The sequence below is a fragment of the Phoenix dactylifera genome, chromosome 8, assembly GCF_009389715.1.
Source record: "Phoenix dactylifera cultivar Barhee BC4 chromosome 8, palm_55x_up_171113_PBpolish2nd_filt_p, whole genome shotgun sequence".
NCBI classification, from domain to species: domain Eukaryota; kingdom Viridiplantae; phylum Streptophyta; class Magnoliopsida; order Arecales; family Arecaceae; genus Phoenix; species Phoenix dactylifera.
This window is the reverse complement of record NC_052399.1, coordinates 15,145,041-15,165,899: the sequence shown is the minus strand read 5'-3', so window position 1 is coordinate 15,165,899 and position 20,859 is coordinate 15,145,041. Positions and strand designations below refer to the sequence as shown.

The window sequence follows — 20,859 nt, the reverse complement described above, 5'->3', positions numbered from 1 at the left end:
TTTCCGATCTCAATCAATATCAAGACAACCTCGATTTCAATTCAGAATCAGAAGCAAGGCAGGGTAGTACTACAGAATCATAATTGCTCAACATCTCCCCACCACGAAGAAGTTGTGCCTGATGAAGCTCGTGTCCTGCAGCGCCACGTCCATCCTGGTCCCGTAGGCCACCGCCAGCAGCCTTGCCCCATGCTCGGCGTTCATGTTCGTCCCCGTCGCCGTCTTCGCCGTGTAGTCGAACGGGTTCGCCGGTCTCTCTGGAAAGTCCTCGAGCAGCGTCCGGTTCCCAGAGTAGTGGGACTGGAGAATCGAGATCGGCAGCCGAACAAAGGACTGGTGTCCATCGACGCCGCGAACCTCTTGGAGTCCGGCCCTTTGCAGGTGCAGTTACCGCAGCAGTCCTGGCGGTTGAGGCTCGCCGTCAGGAAGACCTCCTTGTCAACTTCTTTTGGTAACTTGGACGGGAACTCGGCGGAGGCGAGGCTCCGGAGCTTGTCGGAGAAGTCCGTGGCGAAGGCGGTGTCTCGTAACTGGGGGAGGTTGCTGGGGAGGGTGAGAGGCAGGGAGGAGACGGGCGGGATGGATTTGGAGTAGCGGATGAAGCCGACCGCGGTGGAGTTGTCGAGGGAGCTTCGGTGGCGGTGGAGTTGTCGAGGGAGCTTCGGTGGCGGTGACGTAGGGGCGGACGGCGACGGCGAAGGTTCGGCGGGCGGGGGCGGTGCGGCGAATGGTGGTCTGGCCCGGGGCGATCATGAGCATCTCTGCTTCTCTTGGCCAAAATGGAATGTGGGGGAAGCCTACTAGACGGCCAGTATTTTGGAAAACAAAATCTCAGCAGATATAGCTCTAAAACAGGTACCGTTCTAGGATATTAATTCGATATCAGCTCGTTACAAGCTCACTTAAGCCTGAAATTTATAGATTGAAAACCTAGGTAACATACAAACTGACATTGGAATCAATTTATTAATAAGCTGGAGGTTGAGTATTAGGTGCTAATATATATTTTCGTGATAGATAATTGGCAAGAACTGAAATTTTGTTGTCAACATATTGTGGAAGGTCAATCTAATACACAATTACTACGGATATATGGTTTCCACGGAGCTAAAATACTGAACACATGCAGCAGCTAGAGCGCGGAAATGTGATTTCATCATGCGTATACACAAATGGATTACCATCCATGGCATGATGATCATTATGATTTCAGGTTTGTTTGTTTGTTGCACGGTATTATGACGGAACGAATGCTGCAAGATGGTTGGTCCAACACTGTAGATATGCGAATCTAATGATACGAAATAGTAGTTGCTTGTCAAACCATTGCAGCCATATTCATCCAATATGTTTCAGCATCAACCCAGGTTAAAATGTTTCATTCCACTGCAAATGCTGAAACCCTCAATGATCAGGTGTTGTACCTTTATCTACTTTTGATATCATGCAACCCCCTACATAGAACTGATAAAGATTCATAGGGCCAACAGATACTGTAACCAAGGTTTAATTAGTGTGTTTATGATTGACGTGCATACAGATGCACAAATGGCTGAAACTCATAATTATTAATTCTGAATCCTGATAGTTGATCACCACTTCACAATTCAAACTTTCCTCGATAAATGCAATTTCTCAAGCCCATCATTACACGTGCAAACGAAAGGAGGCGAGTATCATGCCTCATATTATATTGCAAGATTAAGCTGAAAGTACAGAACCTGCAACTTCAGCTGCAAGTGTCATGAGTTGCATAAATTGCAATTACATGATGGACTCGGATCTAAATTACTCATGCTACCCATGCTCCTTTTTTCCTTTATTAACTTGTTTTCTCCTTCCATGTATCTCTCGCCTCCTCTCCCGTCTGAGCATCTTTACACCCATCATCAAATGTCTTGAAGGATTAAGACATCATTAACTACTCTGTGCCTTAATCAGTGCCTAACACATTCTTGCCATGCCAAACTGAACGCTGCTCACCTTCCTGTGAGCAGCAGCAGCAGCAATTCCATCATATGGAGGTTGGGCCTGCAGCAGGTTTGCATCCATGGTGATTATATCCCTTGATGAACCAGCCTTTGGTCCTGGTGATGGATGGACACGGTAGGCTTGCATGTCTACAGCTACATCTGGGGCCATCTTTCCTGGCATACCTTGGTGGATTGGTGATCTCTGTTGTGTCTCCCTCTCTGCCTCCACACCTTTCCTCTCTAAATTGTCTATTTTGCCTTCAGTTGTTTGGAAACCATGTGCAGGAGGAATAGCTGATTGTGCTGGAAGAAGAGCATTTCTTACCAGCCTCCGTGGATCATAGGCATCCTTTGCACTTCCATTTTCATATGGCATTATAGGCCCCACAACTCTTCCAGGTTTAGCTGAAATGCCAATAATCCAATATGCCATCATGTTAGTTGCGAGATAGTAGCTGATTTCAACTCAGCTTATCACATTACAGTAAGAAAGAATTTTATCTTGATTAGGGCTCTAGTTTATCAGAGTGCAATGAGGATTTAGATAGAAAACTGGAGTGCAGCAAGAGAGAGAGAGAGAGAGAGATGGAACTAGTACCAAAGGTCATACCAAGTGGAACTCTTTGAGGTAGCTGTGAAGCCCTTGCTAGACTTCCAGACAGCCCTTCAGTATCTCTAGGATTTTTGCACGCCTCATCTAAGACATGCCTCCCTCTGAATGAAGCCAAATGGGGTTGCTCCTTAAGGGGAATCGTAGTAGAGTGAACAAACGTAGATCTAAGAAGACAGACAACTAGAAATAGTTATAATTTGGGGATTATACAAAACAGAGCACATACAAAGTAGTGGAATTGAAACCGTACACAGACGAAATGCTCAAGCAAGAACACGTGACAAGAACTGACCATATGCACCTAGTTTAAAGTGGGTGCATTAATCTCACACAGCTGTAATAAATTAAAGTTATCAATTTGAAAAGAAAAAAAAAAGAAGTATCACTGAGTATATCATTAGAGGGATAAATCATTCTCCTGAGAGACTTTTTCAATATTCCAACATTTATTGCATTCCCAAATAGAGACTGGGTGAAAGTTCTAGTATCAGCTGATTACCAGAACATAGTATGTACAGCTCAATCTTATTATCAGATGTTAGAAAATATTCATAATTTTAGTGAAAAAGAAAAGGAAGAAAAAAAAGGTAGTCCTCATCTTCCCCTCAATCTCGGCCAACCTCACAAATTAGCTTTCCCCTCTCAATTCACATTATATTGGAGCTCCATAAAATCGTACATTACAAGCTTAGTACATTGATCTCATTGAACCCTCTGTTCACCAGTGTAGGGGCTATTTGGGCACCATAAGTTATCATCCCAGTAATAACATATAATTGGCTGAAGAATCAGTTCAAAGAGGGGCTGTAATGGACAGTTAGAGAAGGACCACAGGTACCGATGGATTTTCAGATCCATACTTCCATATATATACATATACAATCCATGTATGCATGATTGCGTGTGTATGTATTTATATGTATATATGCATTTATATATGCATGTATATTATATGTATGTATGTGTACACACACACACACATATATATGTATAGAGAGAGAGAGTATATATATAACGAGAGCAAGAGAGAGAGAGGGAGATGGACTATGCTCCTCTCGAGATGAGAGATTATGTACTTCCTCGAGATCTAAAATCAATGATAGGGCATCCAAATTGAAGCTCTACACTGTAGATCATGATCTATACCACTAAAAAAGCCTACAAATCAAAGATCACGTGTTTTGGTTCGCTTTAACCTATGCTATGAACAAAGATCACGTGTTTTGTTTCGGTAGGTGAAAAATATAATGGTTAAGATGATACAAGACCATATTTTGCTATGACCTAAGCACTAAAATCTATTGATTTTTAATCTATACAAGTTTTAATATGTGTAGATCATGATCAATAAGGTGGTTTCTCAATTTAAATAACTTATTATGTATTTTAGCACACTAGCATAAGAGGAACCAATCTATTTATGTGTCCACTTGATGCATGGGTTAGAGACCATCAAAATACAATTTTTTGGTTTCTAGGCATTTTTGCGAGTAAAGATATATAATGGTGTGGATTTTCAATTTGGATGCCCGATTAGTGATTTGAATAGAGTATAATACCTCTCCTCTCAAAAGTACTATACTCCATCTGGATATACAGTACATAGTGTATATATATATATATATATATATATATATAGAGAGAGAGAGAGAGAGAGAGAGAGAAAGAGAGATGGAATGTGTGTGTGTGTGTGTATACTGGGTATATATGTATGTATATATGGAGATAGAATGAATTATCCTTGAAAAATTAAGAAAGGAGGCAAACATCTCTTTGAGTGTGCGCTGCCCCTATCCAACCCATCACCCAGATAGTAGCTTCGGATGTCCAAAGAGGGTCGCAATGCCTAACATACACCGGCCAGATTAGAGATTTGAAGAGATTGCCATGACCTAAGATATGCCAGCTGAGAACAGCAGCCCTTGCCAGAACAGTGCCAACTGGAAAAGAAAGGGAGCTAAACATATCAAGGATAGATTTTCCTCTGATGGAGAGTATGTACCACCCTCCAGTACTATAAAAGAGATGGAGAAGGAAACATGTTGTTGCAGGCGTGAATGCAGAGAAATAGCTTGACCAAATAGATTCATTTAGACCACTAGGCTAGCAGAAATCACAATCCTGACACCTGTCTCCTTTAGTAATGCTTTGTCAAAAGGTTCTGAACCTTATCCTCACTACCTAACTGTACATCTTAAAAGCCATAAACGGCAAGCAGACAGGATTGCTCCTCTCTTTGAGAGTCTTAAAACAATTGCAAAGTCGAAGTTCCATCAGAGCAGATTATCTTTGATGAAAGTAAGCTAGTAAAAATTTGGAAGAAGTAGAATATGCTTTGACAGCCAAAATTTTTTGGGTGCCAAGATGCAGAAAAATATTAGGAAATAACTTCACAGTAGAGAATAACTTTCCAATTCATGAAAAACACTAATAGATACATGGTGGTGCACCTTGTTTTGGGTTGTGTTCAATTTGATTAGAATATAATTAACATCCGGTGAAGATTCCCAAGTGATTCCAGGGCATATAGTTACCCTACAATGTTGGCACCTCAATGTTTTTAAGGCTGAAGCGTTAAATCTCTTGTTTGACATGAGGAAACGCTAGCTCTCATAGCTTCTTGTGCAAAAAATCCATCCAAATCACCAGGAAACTATTGAACAATCTATAAGAAATTGCACTTTCGCATGCTTGTCTAAATTTGGACCTTAAGAAATCAATGCTAGAAGGACCATATGAGTAGCCCTCCAATGGGAAACAGAAGAGTAATGGATGCTGAAAGCATGGTGGATAACACAAATGACAGACAAAGGAATGAAATCGCCAACATCTATGGGATAACAGACAAGGACGGCACCCTTGCCAGGACATGATGCCATCTGAACAACAAAGGGAAATAATAATACCAGGGGGTAGTTTACCTCTGTAGAAAGCTAGAATATTGGTTGTAGTTGTTCCAAATCAAAGGAATGGAGACAGAGAAAGAGAAAGGGAGGCATGATGCAGAGCAGTAGCTGTGAATAGAATACATGAGTAGTAGGTATGTCACCAGTCACATTAAGCAAAGCCATGCAGGCTCAACAACAAAAATGTGAGGAAACAAGGCAGATGGATCTAGATTTATGCTTCCAGCGGCACAAGAAACTACAATTAATATGGATTAAAATGTCTTTAAGCCCAAGTTAACAAGCACCAATTTCAATATCACATATTGCGAAAGGGCAGTAAAATATTCCTATAAGATCAACCACTAGCCAACTTATCCAAAATAAACAGAACTAACACGAGACAGGCCGTGAAGATAGATCTAGCTGGGTATGCAACAGGGATATGGACGCTTCCAACCAAAGCCAGATCCTAATGCAATGTTAAATGCTATGCATAAGAATTTGTGGTGAACTTAAGGGTCCGAAAATGAGGTGCTAATCCATGTATTCATATCAATGCATTACTCTAGCCCCTCTGAATATAAGGTGAAAGTCAAAGAGACCGTGGAGGTCCAAGTACCCATCCAGACATCTCAAGTATTGTTGAGGAGGATGCTACACCACCAGGTTTTGACAGAAAAACTAGAAGATAACAATTAAAATGGGCTGCTTCAATGGGAACCAAGTAGCGATGAAGAAAAGTTAGATGGCACAAATAGGCGAAAGATGGTCATCTTTTAAATAGTATCTCTAAATGAATCTTGAGGTATGCAATTTGCTTGCATTGTTAAAGAGTTAAAATGAGGCTGTGCAGAGTTTTCAATTTCAGGCTCCATGTCCAAAAGCTAAAAGGCCTATATTCTCTAAGGTGGTAATATGCCGGACCCTACAGTATGATAAGCCGGATCATTACTGCACTAGCTCCTTTTGGTTCACTTATCTAAAAAAGGCATCAATTTTTCAAAGAAAAGGAATATGTCTGGTAGTCTATTGATCAACTTTTGAACTGATAACAAGGAGCATGCAATATTCATGCTTCGTACACCTTATAGACTGTCAAAACTCAAAATATTTTCATTTATAGAATAGAGGTTGTGGGGAAGCATGCATGAAAGTACAAGTAACATGCCCTCATCAACCACAGTAGAATTTATGGATAGTTTTGACTCCATAAGTACAAAATTCTAAAGAGATCACGTAGCTGATATCTTTGAAATAAAATATAAGAACACAAGAATGAGCCTGTCCACCCTTTGAGATATGGATTAAGAGTTCAGGTTAGGTCAAAACCTCACACACCTTTTAAGGCAAATAGTTCAGCTCACTGGCTGGTAAAAACAGCTGCCTCTATTAGGGTCAGTCAGTAGTGGAGCGCAGACTTCTCTAGCAATCTTACTCTTCATACTATGGCATAAAGTTATGGGTATTTGTACCATAGATGATTATATTCTTTCAGGCAAGGCTCACAGTACGGTACGGTACCATACCGTGCCGTTCTGGTGCATTCCAACAAAGGGAACCAAGAGAGGGAGGAGAGAGGAAAAGAAAGACAATGAGGGAGGGAGGGGGAGAGATAGATGCGAGAGAGAATCCAACAAAGGGAACCAAGAGAGGGAGGGAGAGAGGGAGGAGAGAGGAAAAGAGAGACAGCGAGGGAGGGAGGGGGAGAGAGAGATGCGAGAGAGAGTCCAACAAATGGAACCAAGAGAGGGAGGGAGAGAGGGAGGAGAGAGGAAAAGAGAGAAAGGGAGGGAGGGGGAGAGAGGGAAAGGGAATGGGGAGAGAGAGAGATGCGGGAGAGAGAGGGGGCTCGGAAGCCCTCCTCTCGTCCGCAAGCCACGCTAGGCGGAGACCTATTTCGTTCAAAAGCTCGGCCAAAAGAAAAAGGGAGGGGGAGAGCGAGAAAGAGGGAGGGAGGGAGGGGAGGGGAGGGAGAGAGAGGGCTTGGAGCCCTCCTCTTCTCCTCCGATCATTCGCAAGGGCCACTAGGCCCCTTCACTTAAAGAACAGAAAAAAAAAATTAAAAATATGGGGCCCAGCCCTTGTTTCGTTCCAAACAAGGGCTCCGCCCAGTGGCCCCTGCAGACGATCGGAGGAGGAGAGGGCTTCTAAGCCCCCTATCTCTCCCTCTCATGGCATTTTTCTCCCTCTCTGTCCCTCTCCTCTCTCTCTTTTTCTCTTTTCCTCTCTTTCCTTCTCCCTCTCCCCCTCCCTCGCCGGTTTCTCAATGTGAAGGCCAAAACCATCCTAATCCGCCACTAGTATAGCATAGTACACCCCGAACTGGGCAGTTTGGGACAGTTCCGCCAACACTGCTTTCAGATTTCTAAATAATAAAAAAAAAGAGGAATGGTGTGATTAACGAGTTTCCATATACACACCCTTTTTCTTAGCCTTTAGCTTATCTTTCTTGGAAGAGAATGGTGATGTATTCAAAATTTACTTTTGATACTCTGTTTTTTTCATTTGGTTGCGGATTTGAAGGGAGCAGTTTCTTTACCCATAAGCCAAAATGTAAAGACAGCTAAAGTTAAATGTTCAAACAATTCTAACATATTTGCTGCAACAATAAGAGCATATTTATAAGAATTACAAGTTTGAAGTAGATTATCTCAAACACATGCTCATACTTTTCGTTTTATGAATCCTTTCTCAATCATCCCCATCACAGTAAGAGGGTGTATTGCCTTGATGAACTCTAATTTGTTGCGGAGAGAATCATCCTTTGAAGTTTGCCCACAAAATCTCAATTTAGCACTCACCCGTGCTAGCTGAGAACTAACAATTTGAGAAAACATTTGACATCCCAAGTATTTTTATCTATCAAAGCCACATGGCAGCCCAATGGATAACAAATAGCAAAAAAATTACTACGGAAACTATATCAATGGGCCTATTACAGAACTAGTTCTTAGAGAAACACTTATCTATATAAAGACCAATTCATTTTCAACATCAAATTATTAAGCCCAAACATCATGGAGATAAATACATGCTCACACCAAGACAAGATGAACTATAAAACCGGATTAAGCAGACAATATTACCTCGGAAGAGAAACATGCTTCCTCTCTAGTGGAATTACCGGCCCACTTTTACCACCATTTTCCTCAAGTTGAGCAAATTGCTTCCTAAATCGATCAACAGAACTGCATATAGAGCATGCATGAAAGATGATATTTAGAATGTAAACAGATACCAATATTGGAGGCTGAAAATCTGAAAAACCAGTTTGGCATCATCAAAACCTAGGAGAAAGAAAGTTTGTTTGCTCAGTTCCATTCATGTAGTCTTTGAGGAGTTGAGGATGATATTCCAAAATTTCACGGAAGATAAGATCCCTTATATCCTCCTTTGTCACTCTCCGCCTCTCAAACTCAAACTCCATCTTTGAAATTGGTTGGCAAGATGGCTCTCTCTCAAGTTTGGCCAGACCCTTGAAATAAGAATCTGCCAGTGCCTGATAAATCAGATGTATATACATCAATATCAGTGAGAAACCATCACACGGACAAAATATGACTAAGGAATTATTTTATGCCGATGGAAAAATGGTGGTAACAAAATCCTGGGGGTAGAAAACAAGTGGAAAGAAGAGCAGCAACAAAATCTTGGAGGTAGAAAACAAAGTGGAAAGAAGGGCATGGACATATAGTATACAAACCTCCTCCGCAGTCGGACGATCCTTTGGGTCAAAAGCTAAAAGTCTTTCCAGCAATTTAAGTGCTAAAGGATCTGCATTTGGAAACTTCTGTGAAAAAGGCATAGGTTGTTTTTTCCTCATGCTGCTCAAATATTTTCTTGCCTTTTCATTTCTCACCTGGAAACAGAACCAAGTGGATACATAGATGAGAAATATTTTCCTGCAGTAATTTTTTTTTAAAAAAATATATATCCACCTACTCAGATACAAATTAACATAATGAGATGCCATACCCGTGAAATAGTGTCCAAGGAAGGTGTGCCTAGAAGATCAGTAATCAGATCCAGTTGGTGAACCACATTTTTACCAGGGAATATTGGCTTTCCATTTAACACCTCAGCAAAAATGCAACCTATGCTCCACATATCAATAGCAGGGGTATACTGCAAATAAAAGACTCACTGCTCATTTTTGTCTCAGAAACCCAATCCGAATAATGAAATGAAGCAGAAACTCATCAACAGACTCAATTACCTGTAAGTTTCAGCTTGCAGGAGAGTTCAAGAGTCCTTCCTGAACAAGCATTTTTTTCTCTAATTACTAGAAATTATTATGTTTTTGAAGGTTCATACAAGAACTCTTCAGAGAAAAGGCAGCAATTATAGTAATTTTGGGTTACAATTGAAAGACATAAAGATAGTCTAGAATGTTTTTTAACTTTGCCTCATTAGCATACCCAGTTATGCAATCAGTGTAAAGTCCAGCAGATCAAATGACAAACAAAAACATGCTGTGAAAATTAAAAAAAAAATGCTAACATTGATGAGCCGTGTATCAACTACAAAGTAATGAAAAAAAATGTCTAATTTCTCTACTGTCTAGATCTCAAGAACCTATTATTTATGTCAAAACAGAGTAGTGTCATTGTTCTTGAAACTAGTTCCCAAAACATAAAGAGTGAATTGCATAAATTCCAAATGTAAGATCTACTGACAAATCATCATCAAATATCAATCACACAAGGTATGATTAATGGGATTGAAATATTCTTTTGGCTCAAAAAGATACCTTTAAATGTAATGGCAGCTGGGTTTCCATATACACATCAAGAGGTTAATTACGATGTTTGTATTTCCATGTTCAGTTCCAGCCTCTTAAAACCCTCTTGATATCAAGAAACTAAGGGAAAAAAATCTGCTATGATGTTCAAAAATAAAAACCATCTGAAGTTCTGAACAATTACTCTTCTAAACAAACAAAAGTTTCAGACGTATTGAAGGGCTCTGGGTCATTAGGAGAGATTTAGTTTTTGTCATTTTATCATGTCTTTTATTTTACTTGGTCATTTCAGGGTGTTTGAAGTCAAAGGGGTTCTTCCACACAGTGGTCTGAGAGTAAAAGATCTTAGAACATATTTGAGGGGTTAATAAGACAGTGTTCTTCCACACAGGACTCTCGTCACAACAGTTTTCCAAGGCCGTGGAGGGATTCCACCAAACAGTGGGCTGAGATTTAAAGATCTCAAGTCATATTTGAGGGCGTAATAAGACATGGTACAGTAGTCGTACTCTTTGCAGTACTTTCATTACAATGATGCAAAGAGGAACTGGTGCCTTGTGAGGGTAATTTAGGAAATCTAAAAGTCTTATGGTTTGCCTTCTTTTATAAATAGGGATCTTGTGTATATATAATGCAGTTTTTTGGCACTCGAATAAAAGAATAGGACTGGTGGGCTCTAGCCTCCCTTACACTTCAAAAAGGAACAAAAACAAGGCTCTCTTCCTCGACAACACCCAGTGCCCTCTTCTCTTCTCCTTCCCTCTTTCTCTTCCCTTACAGAGCCCAGAAATCCCATTTAAACTCTAACAAATTATAACCTATACTACGGGCAGGAAGGGAATCTCGTGCCCTACAGAGCCCAGAAATCCTTTTTGAACTCAAACAAATTATAACCTATACTAAGAGAAGGAAGGGATTATTCCCTTCTTGATTCCTTTTGGGCCTGACTGAGGTGTTTTAACTTATCTAGTTTTTCATATTCATGAACTACTGGAGTCTAGATCCTTTTAAACGCTGAAATAAAATTGACATCTGCCTGCTAGGAAAGTGACAAACCTTATGTAGCTCAAAATTTCCCCTCAAAAGCACCATAGATACATTATACATACAAGATAATCCAAATAAGAAAACCAATCGCAACTGGCAAATAACATTACAATTACAAGCAAATATATCTTGGGCATTTAGTGGGTATCTAACATCATTTTTTAATTTTTATTTTTCCCTTTCTCTGAGTACTACCTGGCAATAACTTAGCTGTGGACCTGGTTTTCGATTAAACAACCTCAGGTCCTCAGCTGATGGTAAATGATACTTCTTAAACTCTGGCTAAGAATAATCACAGATTTTATCTTAAGAGGCTCCATTATATTGTAAAAATATATAATGGAAAATAAAGTAATACTTATGACATAACCATTATACCATTGTTACAAAGGTCATGGGTACCTTGTTATAATAACCATTGTATACACTCTTCATGCATTTAGTATAAATTTTAGATTAAATGGACATTGAAATAATAACTTGCCTTTAACTACTATCTCATTATTATATAGGTCCACATTAACTTGTTATCCTCATAAAACTGTCGTCATTAGATGTCAATGTTAATTACACGGAGATTTTTTAAGTTGGTTCCTAAGATCTGGGATCATGATGTATGCAGCGCACGTGCAACGCCGCATGCATGTATATGAACACATTATGAATGGCATCATATAATGGGCCTCTATTTGCCTAAAATAAATTCAAAAGAACCAGCTATTTTTTAATATTATCTTATAACCATGTCATGTGGCTGTTGTTAGCCATTATAAGAGAAAATAATAATCAATAGTAAGAAAGAATATCATTATACATACTTTTAAAAAGGGAAAAATAAATGATTCTTTCTATTTACACGATATTATTATATATAATTCTTTAATTTAAGAATTAATAAATTATATTTTATGAACATTATTAAGGTAAAACAGACAATAGGCATCGTCTCTACTATGTAACACTGTTAATGATTATAAAAATGCACACATAACAGTAATTAATATTTATACTATTTTCAATTACATATGCTGCAACGAAACAGAAGGTGCTTGGAACTAATACAATAATTATTATTTAACATTGCACCAATATATTTGCTCATCGTGCTTTATGTTTGATTCTTGCAGTACAGGTACAGCTACTAAGAAAAATATTAGAGCATAAGATAAATACTTGAGAAACCAACAGGATACTAGTCAAGCCAGATGCTACACAATAACCTGATAATGACAAAACTGAGCACCATTTTAAGTAAAACTTTAGAGTAATACAACTAGATGTTCTACATGGTGATCACATGCTGTCGGAAATCTGTACTATGTGGTCCTTCAAATGATGTTCCTTACTATACTCATGTTGCATATTGCATGCACTAGGCACATGCTATCCACCTAAAGGGACTTCCCATTAAACTCTAGAGCTGCAGCATTTTTTTTCCCAAGAACAAGTTCAACAAAACACAAAGAAAGGCAGCACAAACATCAATGCATAAGAAACCATTCTAGGAATCAGTTTAGCCATGTTTAGCAGGGATTTAGAAATGCTAGCCTATGGGAAAAAACCGATGTGTATTCTCATATTTTCAAAAACCAACCAATGCATAATATAGCACACAGATTAATAGGTAAATGCTTTAAAATTCATTAAATCAGTTATACTATGTTTGAAACATTAGTAAAGATTAAAATATATGCATGTCCATATGCATAAATAAATGGGCTATTGCTTAGTGCAACTTATGGTGTTTCTATTTCTAAGAGTCTATATATACATCGTTAAATTGTAACATGAAATTGGTGCAAAGGGCATCAGACCGGGAAAGCCATACCTTAGGACAAAATTTACAATGACTATTACAGGCCAGAGAACTCCATACCTTAGAATAAAATGATCCACAGAGTTCCGGGGCTCTATACCATCTGGTTGCAACATAATCCTGCAAAATTACTTGGTTCTTCAGAGGTCTGCAATGCTTATACGAGAGGATAAATGACAAAATATATCATAAAGATCTGAAAACACCAATCACATGGTACAGAAAAAAATGGCAATTGGAATATATTAAGATCATAAGCTGATTTTCTTGACATACCGTCCAAAATATTGTCATGGGGTTGTCACTGAAAGCGACTCTTGCTAGCCCAAAGTCACATATCTTGAGTTTGCAATTTGCATTTGCAAGTATGTTCTTTGGTTTTAAATCTCGATGATAAACATTAGCTGCATACGAGCAGATCAAATATTAGAACAGAACCAAAATATTAATAAACAACCAGGATGAACCACAATACATGTTATCCAGTATGAATATCTCGGATATGGAAACACGAAGAGCATTTAACAAAATGAGATAAAAAGATCAAAAGATGCTTTTTGGAATATGTTGAAGAATTTCAGAAACTCAAGAAGACATAGGAGACCTACATTCAGAAAATATGCATCCGAAACACATATAAATATGAAACATAAAGTAGAAAGATATTTCAAAAGCACAGACAAAAACCACCAAAATAAAGCTCAGATGGCATTCTGCTACATGTTGGAAATTTCTAGGAGAGACTAGATTGGTTAGATTAACTGGAATATCTGAAAAGAAGTTAACTGAAAAAAGTGGGATAGCTGAAATAAAGGTGAAGCTCATGATGAAGATGCACCACCACAGAGCCTTTGAGGCAACTGAGAAGACAGAACACAAGTTACATATTAGACGAAAGAAGAATTAGACACGATGCCAAGGAGGTCATCAACAAATATATGTATTACTTTGCACCACGTGACACCATCTTGTCATTTATCAGATGAGGTCCTGAGAGAATCTACAGGAAGAATTAGATGACAGAAGAATCCTATACAAGCATTTGTCAACTTAAAGAAAGCATGTGGTAGAATGACATGAGAAGGTATGATTAGGTAGAATATTTTCTAAGGATGACATATGCTGATAGCATGAAAGATATCTGTGGTTCCAATTATGCTGGCCTCTCCCAGGGTTCACATCAATCCTGTACCACTGTATTAATTCAAAACTAATCCTGCAACCAAATGATGTCCTCTGGCATATCTTATCAGCAAACGATGAAATTATATCGCAAAGAGGGTAAATGCTTAGTTAGAAGTGTAAATGAAACCTAGAGGAATAACAGGTGAAGCCAGAATCCACGGAAATGGTTGCAGTATAATAAGTTGCCATCATCAGCAATGTTCATTTTTCTTATCTATAACATATTAAGAAATCAAGAGACAGATTTTGTACAAGCAAAAGATGCAATTATATGGCTGAGAGTAAATGCTTAGAAGGATAAATGAAACCTAAAGGAATAGCAGGTGAAGCAGAGTCCACAGAAATGATTGCAGTATGATAAGTTGCCATCATCAGCATTGATCATTTTTCTTGTCTGTAACATCTTATATCAAGAAATGAAGAGAGAGATTTTGTACAAAATAAAGCATGGTGGATGAATTAGTTCTAGTGCGAAATCATGGCATCAACATACAACAATGAGTAGGAAGGCCGTGGCCAATTTGTGCTAGATTTTCAGATGTAACAACTGGTATGAACCAAACTCAAGCTGCTCAACCCAAGTTCCATCCTTTCTAATTAAATTTGATCAAAGAATAATATGAATGTTGGGCGATAATGATAATATAGGCAAATAAGATGAAAAATGGTAGAGATGGAACAGTCCTAAAGAAGCATATATTGTAATACTAGGAAGAAACAAAGAACAGATACACAAGGCTTAGGTGTTGAAGGATAGCATGAAAGCATATTCCTGGTATGTAGCTAAGGTGAATGTGCAGAATTAGCATGAAACTACCATATATAATGCTAGAAATGAGTAGAATACTACAAATCTACTTTTAGCACATAAATGGTCAAGTGAATAGATGAATTACCAACAATAGTACCACCTTGCTGGCACTAGATGGGTGCCCAGGCTGACCCCCAAAGGTCAAAGTAGCACAAAAGTAATAAATATAATAAACTCATGATTATAAGGAGATATCTAAAAATTAGCCACAATAGCATTTGGCACCAGTTCATAAACTGATCTCATTCTCCATACTCATTACTCAAAAATGATGCAAAACACTGAACTGAGAGCCTAAGCAGTTACCTAGGCAGCCATCATTCAAAACTTCATGAAATACAAGGCAGCAAAAATATTGCTAATACAACCACTAAATTACTGGATCTGTTTACTTTATCAAAATAGAGGTTGCTTCATAAATATATTTCTTAGGTGCTAGCATCCCAATTGACAGAACCACCTGCACACTATTGCACTCACACCAAAATTGGGCTACATAGCTACAGATAGCAATCAAAAATTAATCTATGTTGACGATTGCATCAAGAAGCTTCTAAAGCATAGAAAATATTTAATGGTGAAGTTGTCTTACAATAACTTGTGCAAATGTTTTGCTCGTCTTAGCTAGTGAATGATGTGAGTGCAGATGTGAATATAGCCATAGTGTACCTGGTAGCGATTTAGCCATACAGAATTCATGATATGGTGAAGTTGTCTTACAATAACTTGTGCAAATCTAGCATTAAAATAACAGCCAAAAAGGGACATGTAGGAGCGATGTAAAAATGACGAAGTCATGGAAAATTATAAACTAGGCAAATGCACAATAATGCAAGTGCTTCATTGAATATTCAAGATCCCAAACTAATTTTACTATATTAAATCATGGATTCACTTTTCTATAATGGAATTAAGATCAGTAAAACAGATAAGACTGATCTACAGAAAAGGATGTTGCTCCAATAGCCTCCAGTTAGATTAACTAAAACATACCATCAGCTTGTAAATGCAGTACCACAATATTGACACAAGCATGTAGACATGTGGATTGTTTCAAAAAGTGGAAAGATTATTGCCTAAAAAGTCTACGTCAGTGTGATTTTACTTTATTCCACAGCACTTCATTTCTTTGGAAATATTGGGAGTATATACATTACCTGTATGGATATATTTTAGGGCACGGAGCAGCTGATAAAGGAAAAATTGATAGTGTTCCTTTGTCAAGTCATCATTAGCCTTTATGACTTGGTGAAGATCTGACTCCATAAGCTCAAAAACAACATAAATATCTTTGAAATCTTTTTTTGATGGAGGCAACATGATGTGCTTGATCTCCACTATGTCAGGATGCCTTAGAAGCCTGAGAAGCTTAATCTCACGGAGAATCCTAGCAGCATCAGAGATGTGCTCAAAGATATCATGTATCTTTTTTATTGCTACTTTTTCTCCAGTACGTGTATCAATGGCCGAACACACAAGTCCATAGCTTCCTTTCCCTATGACCTCCTGAAGTTTGTATCTATTAACATCTCCATACTCTGCAAAGAAGTCCATCTCTAATGTACTCTGCACAATGAACAGAAAACTGAATATGAGACTGCAAAGTCACCTAGTGGAAAAATAAATAAGTAAATAAATAATCAAGATTAAACCAATTAATTTATTAGTAGTCAAAGTAAGACAAATATCATGGGCTGCAGGAATGGCCAGTCCATCAGTGGCAGTTGCATTGGATTTATTTTTCGTTATAAATTTGATATGGCCGGATTTACATGAACTTGTCTTTAAAAAGAAATTGAGGGCAATGAGAAGAAACTCCAATAGCAGACTTGTGTACCTTTCTCACTTTATTTTTTCAAAAACAAGGGCAATATTCAGGTAGATATATCCATAAAAATGATATGTATGCATAGTTATACATATGCCGAAATAGTTTGTTAATCTATACGTTCATCCCAGAAAAATTGTAGCAATGCATAACACGGTATTAGGTATATGCTATGTGATTCCATTAACATACAAGGTCATAACAATTGTATTATATAGAGATCACAACCTCTCAATGGATTCCTAACATCCTGCTTCATCAAGGATGGAAAGACACCAGATGTAAAACTAGAGTAAAGACCTTAGCTTTGTTGGTTTGCTTGTTTGAATGCCTGTTTTGTCTTGGTACCATATCAGACCTCTTTTTTATGTAGTTTTCAGAGCAACACCTCATAAACTCTTGACAATCAAATCAATTTCAGCCAAATGTATTTTATTAGCCAACTAAGGAACCTTTTAGTGGAAGAACAATCCTAATTTTCTTGTTTATCATCACAAAATGGACAGCAAAATCATCGGGAATTTAAAGATCTAAATACAACCAGATACCTATGTAAGGGGATTTGTTTGCCATAGGTATACAAATTTCAATATGAAGAGAAGGTGAAACTCTCTACAAATAACTGTTTCATTTACACATGCTTGCTATTAAATTGTCAAATATCAGGGAGCAGAACCTCGTTCTGCAGAAAGTTGATGAGTAATTAAAGTTGAGTCTATCATTAAAACCTGCGAGCACAAGCTTTTCCTTTCCCTTCCAAAGAATTCCATCCCAATTAAAAAACATAGAAAAGAACAACGAAAGAAAAGTAATCCAAAATTACATTCACATCCACACAAGGTATATGCAACAGGTTATCAAAGGAAATTACAGAAGCAAATCAACGCCCTATTATTAATTAAAACAAGCATCAAGCTATTTAAGTCGAAAGAATGGACAAAGAAGAGGAGGAGGAGGAGGAAAAGATTGTACAAAAAACACAAAACTCAGCTGAATCTGGAACCAAAGCAGGAAAGGAGATAATAAACACCAAAAATCCACCGCGCCAACTCAAACATATAAATTCCCCTAATGACAAATACCTAGCCTACAGAAAATCAAATTCATTCTTCTAAACCAATTAAAGATATTTTAAAAAAAAGTAGAAGCAAGGAACAAGAAACTATCAACCTTCTTTCGTTGATCTTGCTGCATTTTTTGGCAGATCTCTAAACGAACAGTCCGAAGATCCTTTTTTTCACCCTTTCTTTCTCCTTCTTTCGCCAACTCGACTCCCTTGCACTCAAACCAAACGCGAATTCAGCACAAAATGTAGCAGATCCGCGGCGACCTCAGCCACATTTACCCCACCTACCCCTGCTGCGTATCACAAGCCCACAGTCCCGCCTCGTCCCTCTCGAATCCCCGACTGCGTATAGAGAACGAAACAGAACCCGCATGCACTCCCTGGCCCCCCCCGCCCTCGATACCAAGCCAAGAACAATCACCCCTTCGCCCACCAGCACGATCATAGAGAGCCCAAGAACCGCCTACTGTTCAGCTCCAGCATCGCCGCCCCGCTGTGCTCTCCATCAGGCGCATCCAATTCAAGCCCCCCCGAGAAGAAATAAATTAACCCACCACCAGCTTTCCCGAGGCCGCCTCGGAGGAATCGATCCAGATCCAACAAGAAAAATCTCGAATACGAGGATGAAGAGAGACGCTCTCCACGATCACCACTCTAGGGTTTCCAGAAGATTTCCTTCGCCCCTGGGAAAATACTCTTTCTTGACAGCTGTGGCGGTTTGGAGAGCGGTGGGTGCCATGAATCTAGGGGCGCTTGCTTTGTATTGCCATCGATGTGGCATTTTCGTAATATTTGACAAAATTGGGATCTTTTCTTAAAGGAAACCGATACGCAATATTGGAATTCCAGTTCACCTCGGTGGTCATATCAAGACCTACCAAATTGGGCAAAGTCGGGTGCGAGGAAGTGGTGGCGGGTATGCGTGGGAGTGGAAATGTGGAATTGGACGAGCTGGGCACATGAAATAGTCGAATTTCGAGCATTTTAATATCTCCGTTGACCGGAAGAGTATCTGACCGCATTGGGGTGGCCAGCCTGAACTTATCCACTTTTGGTTTTCTCGGAAAAGAAAGCGTTAACGCAATCTCATGCAAATTTCCTCGTTTGAATCAGAAGTCCTTGCATGAAATAATGCAAAGAAACATGAGATGGATACCAACCAGAGAGCCATGCCTGCATGCATTATTTTGCTTTGATTTCAAACCTAGTTTGCATGACTTCTATGGTTGCTTCGTAATCATTCATTGGCAGCATGAAACATGGGTGTTCCCTAACTTGCTGTCAGAAAAAAGACCTAGAATGCTCATAAACTATCTTATAATTTGGTCCTATAAACTAGATTAATTAGAAAGTTGCAGAGGCTTGTAGTTCTTTAATATAGTGCATGGACTGTAAAGTTTAAACAAATGGACATAGTGGGGGTTTTTTTATGGTGATATGCGTATTAAGTTTTATAATTGGTTGTTTTTGGCAAAAGCTTATCTAATGCGACTTTCTCTTTCCGGGTATTATTAAGAAGAACTATGAATACTAAGGTGCACTTTTTAAATGAACAATAGTATATCGTCTTATAGAGAAAAATATAGATGGATGAATCACAGGGAGGATGGAGAAAACAACTGAATTGAAGTTGGATGCAAATTCTAGATTTATCTTGATTTGAGAGTTAATTTTGTTAGTAGAATAAGAAACATATCTAGTTAATTCAATGAAATTCGTCTTATAAAATAACTTAGACGTGGTTTGTTTTGTCTACCAAATATTTTTTTTGTTTAACCCATAGTCTTCGGTATATCTACTTTACATGCAGGCATGCAAGCCTGTGACTAGTAGCATGATCCCAAAAAATAGATTATTTTTAAAAAATCGAGTCCAGAAAACACTAAATTTTGTTAATGCACATGTCATGCTCGTATCTCTAATACACTGCATTAATAAAAAAAATAAAAAGGGTAACTTTATAAATGAAGAGATAATTTAAAGAAATTGTGCCGAGACTTCATTCCTGTTTAATTATTTCATCACTCTTATATTAATTTGTCTTTTTCCAACATATGGTCTGATCATGTCAATAAACTCAAGCCATGGTGTAAATAAAGTGAACTTTGACTTCTTCTTTTTTTTCAGTAACTAAATTGAACCTTGATTGAAAGGGCGAACCTTAAATTCCACGACACATCTTATTTAATCTGAGAAAAAGAAAAGTCAATGTATACCCTTTTCTTTCCACTGCATTATCAATCAATGGATCTAAATGCACCATAGGCGCACCCTACCGCAAACTTGAAGGTTTACGACTCGTTTGGTTTCTTAAAAAAAAAATGTTTTACTAAAATATATTTTTGAAAAGATAATTTCTGAAAATATAATGTCTGAAAAAATAATTTTAGCATGTTTAGTTAATTATAGATAAATGGCACATCCTAAAAAAATTTATATTGGGTTGAATATTAATTTTCTAAAAAAATTATATGAAATATATATTATATCCTTAATAAAAGAAAAAAAATCTTATCCATGAATTTTGATGACTTGAGAGAGGCCCAATTACCAACTTGCTGGAATGTAGTTTTTGCATATCCTTTATGGATTTTTTTTTTTTATGAAATATGGAAATTTTATTTCTATAAGGATGTTACTTTTCCATCTCTCTTCTTTGAAAATTTTCACCAAACAAAATCCATTTATTTGTCTTTCCACTAACAACACTTTCTCTTCTTGTTTTCTTGTGAACCGAACAAGTCCTTAGAAATAATATCTTGCGTCTCGGCCTTTCAAAGTCAAGGACATGCCTAACCTGGGGGAACTTATTTTAGCTAGGATGCTTTGGGCTCTGACTAGTTCGTATCAACGTTGCTGATCAACGAGCTTTAGGTCAGATCTACGACTCG

The 20,859-nt window shown here is 38.1% G+C and overlaps 1 protein-coding gene across 2 annotated transcripts; it reads right to left on the bottom strand.

Annotated features, from left to right (window-relative positions):
* Nucleotides 1-1,653: 1,653 nt before the first annotated feature.
* On the bottom strand, nt 1,654-18,709 carry LOC103703359 (mitogen-activated protein kinase 10-like). 2 transcript variants are annotated; one of them, XM_008786190.4, is made up of 10 exons: nt 18,073-18,709; nt 16,232-16,640; nt 13,355-13,482; nt 13,139-13,198; nt 9,450-9,599; nt 9,178-9,333; nt 8,762-8,973; nt 8,561-8,662; nt 2,572-2,750; nt 1,654-2,378 (listed from the first exon to the last, which is right to left on the bottom strand). In XM_008786190.4, exons 1-10 carry the CDS (start codon nt 18,094-18,096, stop codon nt 1,945-1,947), a joined length of 1,854 nt encoding a protein of 617 aa, XP_008784412.2. In that variant the 5' UTR covers nt 18,097-18,709; the 3' UTR covers nt 1,654-1,944. The 2 variants fall into 2 exon arrangements, with proteins under 2 accessions (XP_008784412.2, XP_008784413.2); XM_008786191.4 differs by having other exon boundaries at nt 2,584-2,750; nt 18,073-18,708.
* Nucleotides 18,710-20,859: the final 2,150 nt, after the last annotated feature.